The sequence below is a fragment of the Triticum aestivum genome, chromosome 7D, assembly GCF_018294505.1.
Source record: "Triticum aestivum cultivar Chinese Spring chromosome 7D, IWGSC CS RefSeq v2.1, whole genome shotgun sequence".
NCBI classification, from domain to species: Eukaryota; Viridiplantae; Streptophyta; class Magnoliopsida; order Poales; family Poaceae; genus Triticum; species Triticum aestivum.
In genome coordinates this window covers 141981632-141988495 of record NC_057814.1, presented here as the reverse complement: position 1 = coordinate 141988495, position 6864 = coordinate 141981632, and the positions used below count along the sequence as shown (strand labels likewise).

General features: G+C 46.3%; 1 protein-coding gene across 1 annotated transcript; it reads right to left on the bottom strand.

Annotated features, from left to right (window-relative positions):
* Positions 1-471: 471 nt before the first annotated feature.
* On the bottom strand, positions 472-1992 carry LOC123165178 (aspartyl protease family protein At5g10770-like). The gene is made up of 3 exons (XM_044582808.1): positions 1911-1992; positions 1836-1879; positions 472-1761 (listed from the first exon to the last, which is right to left on the bottom strand). Exons 1-3 carry the CDS (start codon positions 1990-1992, stop codon positions 472-474), a joined length of 1416 nt encoding a protein of 471 aa, XP_044438743.1.
* Between the last annotated feature and the right edge of the window lie 4872 nt (positions 1993-6864).

Here is a 6864-nt window from a genome sequence, read left to right as displayed (position 1 = left end):
AAAGTTTAAAAATGTAGAGGAGCTATTACATTATATCCTCTTACTAGAACAATTGCAATGGGGTATAAATATTCTAATACGTTAGTTTATGATTTATCTTCCCATATTGACGATTGTGTAAGTAAATATTTATTAAATTATGCATGTGATTTACCTTATAGTTTGATGAGAATTTTGGTAAGTAAATTAAAGTGAAATTGGTTCAAAAGGTAAGAAATTAATATGATTGATTATCATACGAGAAAGGTTCGACGAAAGGGAAGAAAAGTGAAAGATGAAACGTTACATTTTTTTAAGTAGATAGAACAGATTACAAATGACATCAAGATAGAATTGGACAAAAACGGAAAATAACAGCGACGGGATGATCGGACACGGGGCACCCACTGTGGAGCAGTCGAGAAGTTAATAACAGCAAACCGATCTTAGTTTTTGGCAAGCTAGCTCCCGATTGAGATATAGCTTGAGGGGTCAGCACGCACCTGCCCGGAATCCGAGTCCACCACCCCTAGCGTCGTACAACATCTCCAACGTTCTCATTTGGACATTGCCGAGGAACCCGACGTAACCGTCTGACCCGGACTCGGTGAAGGCCAGACAGCCATCCAACAGAACCCCATTGGGGACATCGAGGTCGACCGTGACGCCGCCGGTGAACGTGAGTGCGACCTTGGGCACGGTAACATCGCTGTATCCGGTGAAGTTGTAGCATGTGTCGTCGTCGTCGCTCGGGATGAGCGGGTAAGCCGCCATGGCCGCCCGGAACGCGGACCGCAGTTTAGCGTAGGGCGTCGACGGCAGATGTGAGATGATATTGCCGCAGTCCACGATCAGGCCCCCCTCGAACACCTTCCGTGGGATGCGGAGCTGCTTCCCGCCGACGCTGATACCGGTGAGCTTCACCAGGTAGGAGGTTCCGTCATCCATGAAGTCAGTCATCGGCGTGAATGAGAAGTCCGAGGTGTTGCTGGGCGCGCCAAGGGCAAGGAACCCGGTGCCGCTGCTCACCGGCGGGAGGCAGTAGGAGAAGGAGCCGCCGTAGAGGGCGGAGGTCTGGACCGGGAGCGACTGGGGCGCCCCGCCGAGCCCGAGCAGGCCGTCGGACTTGTCGTCGGCGCCGCGCTGCTTGTATGCGCAGCCGAAATGGAAGTCCTTGACCACTTCGCCGGGGGCCAGCGTGAGCGCCTCGTTGCTGTACACGCCCCTGGTCTTTAAACCTCCTCCGTACTCGACTCGATACCCGCACTGGGACTGGGTGCCATTGCCGTTCATGCTGCAGCCATTGTTCAAGTGGTTGGACTGGAGGCTCTTGCAGACGTTGGAGCCGCAGGGGATGGGTGCGTAGGTGGAGGACTTGCGCGGGTCGAACAAAGGATCCTTCTGAGGATAGCAGTCGGTGGAGTTGCATGGCGCGCACTGCACCCACGACAGGTCGCTGCCGGTGTCCATGAGGAGGACCTGCTCCACGGCCGGCGTGCCCAGACCCAACGTCACCACGTACTCCTGGGAGTCCACGGAGGTGCCCAGGTGCGCCGGGATGCTCACCTTGCCCTCCATGGTGGTGGTGGTGCCCCTCCCCCTCAGTGCTCTGCTCATGATGTAGTCTGCGCGGACGCGGCTTCTGTGAAGCGCCTCAGCAAAAGATGATGGCTTGTCGGTGGACGGTGACTTGGCGCAGGGTCCGTGCCTATGCACCAGCGGCACAGCGGCGCCGGCGCGGTTTGGCCGCGGCGTCACTGAAAGAAACATCCGAGTGTCATACTGTACGTTCCTAACATTGAGATAGATGATTAGCGTAGAAAATTATGCCATGCTCAATTCATGTACGTACGTACCTGTGGATGTGGAGGTGGAGCAGACATCTTGTGTCTGAAATGAGCTGGTTGGCACCACAACGAAGTTTTGCTTACCGTCGCCTGCAGCAGAAATGGTGGAAAGGTAGCTCCCAAATACGACCAGGAGGATGCACAAGAACAAATGAGGAGAAGCCATTGGAAGTTACAGTAGTATACACCAGGGCAAAGGGTGGACGCCCAAATTTATACACCAACCACACAGGAACCTATGTGGGACTGAACAATCACCAAAATGAAAATGGGCTCGAAGATTATACCAAGGATTGATGGGGTGGAGCCGTACGTGGATGTGTTTACAATACACTCGTCTTAGCAGTAACTACACAAAAAAACAATGATACTTTCTCTCTCGAGTTAACCCTCAGTCCTTTGTCATGTACGTTCACCGTCCACTTCTTACCTTGTAACTAGATACTAGAGTGCAATGTATTCTTAGAGTCCAACTCAAACATCCAACTTATAACCACTTAGGTTAAATCTTCAACTTTTTTAATGCCCCCCATTTTGGACCCTATGCTTGTTTGCTAACACGAGTAATGATAAAGCCGAAGCAAGCCTCGAGCAACATGGTAGGAAATGTACCGTCTTCTATAATTTTCACATGAATTTGATGTTTAAATGCTTCAAATAAATTAAAGCATGCTTCGAAATTTGATGTTTATTCAGAGTATGCATATTTCTTGAGGAAATAGTGTCTCGATTGTTCTGTATAAACAGGTTTATGTGGTCATCTGTTCTTTCTAATGGTCAACTTAATTATTAATTTCTAGACTAGACGGGAGAACAAGCCTTTACTTGCATGATGTTCCTTTTTTTTAGAAAAGGAGGAATACCCCCGGCCTCTGCATCTGATCGATGCATACGGCCAATTTATTAATTATTAGCACAAAACCTTACAAAGTCGTACAACAGTAAGACCAAAGCCACCATCTTCGCAACCTCTGTCGCTACTCCTATCTAACTGATGAAGGGGCGCTGACGGTCTGGGCCTAATACCAAACAGACCTCGCAGCCAAACCTAACATCTAAGAACTGAGGTCCCAACCTGGACGCCTGCCGGGTATGGGCACCCACCAGTCCGGCGTGCTCCTCAACCAGGCCGCCTGCCGAGTATGAGGCCGCCACAACCACCTACCACATATCCATCTTCAGAGCTGTACTGTTGCAACGGCCTTGCCGGCCTCGCTGCCGCCGACGCCACCACGACGCCAGACAGCGTCGACCTCCTGCGCGTGTCCGTCACCACACATCTGACGCCAAGCCTCCGCTGCTCCATGCCGCCAAGAGCCGCCGCCAAGAATATGTATAAAGAAACACCGCTCCACCGAAAGGGAGGCAGCACACCCCCACCCCTCACCTACAGACCCTTCCATCCTATCCCAATGTCCTTGGCGTCGCCTCCAGGAAGGTAACGGTGCACAGGGCGCCGCCGACGCCCGATCCGCAACGGATCTTGGGCTTTCACCCGGACATGGTTCGGAGAGGAGAGATGGTGCCCTCAGCAGCGCCCCCAAGGAGGAAAACGGCGCCAAAAATCGGCGTCGCCGCTGCCGGCCAGCCAAGGCGGCCAAGGTTTCCCCCGGACACCGATCTGCTCCACCAGAACACACCGGAGGTGGATCCGGAAGATCCAAACCGAACCGGGGACTGGAAAGGGATGCATGGAAGGGAAGGGGACAATACCTCCAGATCTGGCACGCCTGCGGCTCGCCGTCCTCACGGCCGAACTCTCAGGCACGCCGCACGCCCCGCCAGCAGGGGCCGCCGCCGCTGGATCCGATGGCCTCCGCGAAGAACGAAGCGCCGAAGACCTGGCCCGCCCCATGCCGTCGCGAGGCCCCGCCCCAACCCAGCTCCACCCAGGGGCTGCCCTGCGGCGAGAGGAACGCTGCCCCGCGAGCAGCACGGGCCGCCTGACGCTGGACCGCCGCGATCTCTGCCCAAGTCCACCGGGCCAACAGAGAAAGAGATCGCCCCGCCGCCACCTTCCCAGGGCACGCCCGGCTTCGCCGGCGCCCCCTCCAGTGGCGGCGCAGCGGGGGAGGAGGGCGGGATCCCCCCGGCGGCGCGGCTAGGGTTTCCCCTAGAATAGGAAAGATGAAACGATGGAGGACCAGATGTAGGAAAATCAAGTGTGAGGCCCTTTAGCTGGCTGTAATTTGATCTGATTCCATTTTTCACAATTCAATTTCCTTGAGTTTGTTCACTTATATTTCTTGCCTATATTGAGGGACAATATTGTGAATTGTAGAAAAAAAACTGGAGATTTTTGGTGCCTACATCTTCGTAATGTTCCTATCATTTTTTTGTCAAATTATATGGGTGCGACTATGCGTGCCATCGTGATCTAGTATGTACAGGAGACTAATCATGTTTGTTAAGTGAATACACAAGTTATTAGTCCCCTTGGCATCTATGTGCGTGGATCGAGGCACCAAAGTGAATATGACTCCAGTATGGTGACAACGAAAAAATAACCGTAGTTTTTTCGGTTAAATCTTGAGTTATAGGGATCCCGCACTATTAAAAGATGATCAAAGGGGTTTATGAAATATTTGCTCAAGTCAACATCTTCTCAGCGTCATTCCACTCACATCTCTACTAAAAAGTCCTTGGTCAACCTATCCACAAAATCAATCTTGTCAAATAGCCACTTCCACTTTCACTCTCGCATTGTCCGGGTTCCTACCCGGATGTCCGCGCTATTGCCGGTTCATCCAGGTTGTTGCATTCCAAACATCCAGCTTGGCTATCACAAGACAACAATAGGTTTACCTTGGAACCGGATAGTCCGGGATCCAACCCCTATGTCTGTCAGCAACCCATAAGTGTTGCCCGGACAATCAAACACAGGAGTGTTTTCAACCGGGCTACCCCGGGTGTTCCTGACATCGTCCCAGATTTCCATGCAGCACTACATGAATTAGACAGTTTGCCGTCAGGCAAGTACAGACGGCAAAGGCTGAAATGCCGTCAGCTGGCAGACGACAGAGAGTGTCGGCAAAGCCTAAATCAGCAAAGAGTACTTTGCCGTCAGCTTTTCATCGGGCAAACGGTAAAGATTTTGCCGTCAGCTAAACTATGGCTTTACCGTCAGCCCTATAATAACAGATGGCAAAGAAAAGTATATTTGCGGTCAGCCTAAAAAATCACAGACGGCAAAGAACTTTTTTGTTAAAAAAACCCTGACCCAACAGTCCAAGTACAGCGAATGGACGACGACGAAGACTAGTGTCCATCAACACTTGTTGTTCCAAGAATCGACGGCGAACGAATGAATTTCACAATACAAAATTACTCTATTTACACAGAATCAACAATCACTTGATGCTCCAAGGCAAAACTGCTGCTCTATTTCACAAGATGAACAGATTACACACAAAAGGAGTACAAGAGATCCGACACAACGAGGAGCTCAAGCAGTTTCTGTTCGTTTTTTCTATTCTCTTCCTCATTCTATTTTTGTTTTTCCCTTTTTCCTTTTTGTTTTCTTTTTTCATCCCAAAAAATTGAATTATTCATAACAACATTCTGAACTTATTTTAACTCATGAACATTTTTTTCAAATTTAAGACTTGTTTTTCAATTTCAGGAACATTTTCCAAATTCATGCACTTAAATACGTGAACATTTTTTTTAAAAAGTGGGAACATTACAAAAGAAAACAACACAAATTTTTGGGATCATTAGAGTTATTTTTTTCTAGCATCGATAAAGAATAAAATACCATAGATTTTACCCTTTTACAGCATTTTTTGAGTTTTTTCACGAGGTTTAAAGAGTTTGCGAAGTTCAAAAAACGTTTAGGAATTTCTAAAATGATCAAAGTTGGAAATTGTTCACGAATTTGAAAAAAATGTGCGCAAGTGGAAAATATATTTAATTTCTCAATTGTTCTTGATTTTCAAAATTTATATAAATTTAAAAAATGGTAAATGAATTTGAAAATAGTGCAAGATTTCCAAACAAAAGTTAGTGGATTTGAAAAAAAATAACTTTCAATGAAGTTCAACGGCTTTACAGATTTGGAAAAGGAATAGAAAATGAAAAAATAAAGAAACCTAAAAGAAAAAAGGAAAAAGGAAAAACAAATAAGAAAAAAGAAAAAAAAGAAAACGGGCAAATAAATGCAAAAAAGACTAGCGGGCTAGCCATTACTGGAGGCTATTTAATTTCTCAATTGTTCTTGATTTTAAAATTTTATATAAATTTCAAAAATGGTAAATGAATTTGAAAATAGTGCAAGATTTCCAAACAAAAGTTAGTGGATTTGAAAAAAATAACTTTCAATGAAGTTCAACGGCTTTACAGATTTGGAAAAGGAATAGAAAATGAAAAAATAAAGAAACCTAAAAGAAAAAAGGAAAAACAAATAAGAAAAAAGAAAAAAAATGAAAGAAAACGGGCAAAATAAATGCAAAAAAGACTAGCGGGCTAGCCATTACTGGAGGCGAGGACCCCCCCCCCCCCCCCCCCCCCCCGGCATATAGCCGTGTCCTGGTACTATTTTTAGACAAAGTCTCCATGTACATGGTCCACACTCACCAGCAACAGTAACAGGTCTTACGTAGTAACCATATAGAAGGTTGGTCTAGTTTCTGTGTGTTTTTTAGCTGTTTTTTTGTTTGTTTGTTTTCTATTCTTTATTTTACTATTTTTTCATTACAAATTTTTGTTTTAACTTTTCATTTTAAAACATGAATTCTTTATATGAAATATAAGAACATTCTTTAACTAATGAACTTTTTTAAATTCAATATTTGTTTTTCAATTTCATGAATATTTTCCAAATCATGATCAAAATAATTTGTTGTGTAAGGTATGGTCCACCTGGATTATAAAGGTCTAAAGGTTCTAGTACGTTCGCAAAAATAGGCCCAGCGGATTAAAGGCCGGATGTTTCTAATTATAGTGGTATTTTTTAGGTTGTTTATCTTTTTTCTAGTGATCCCATCAAGTACTCTTTACATATAATAGTAGATGATTTGGACATGATATACTTGCATTA

Coding starts and splice junctions, on each gene's coding strand:
- LOC123165178 (XM_044582808.1), bottom strand. CDS start 1,992: ATGGCTTCTCCTCATTTGTTCTTGTGCATCCTCCTGGTCGTATTTGGG. Junction 1,880..1,910: donor CATTTCTGCTGCAGGCGACG/GTAAGCAAAACT, acceptor GGTGCCAACCAG/CTCATTTCAGACACAAGATG. Junction 1,762..1,835: donor CTCCACCTCCACATCCACAG/GTACGTACGTAC, acceptor AGGAACGTACAG/TATGACACTCGGATGTTTCT.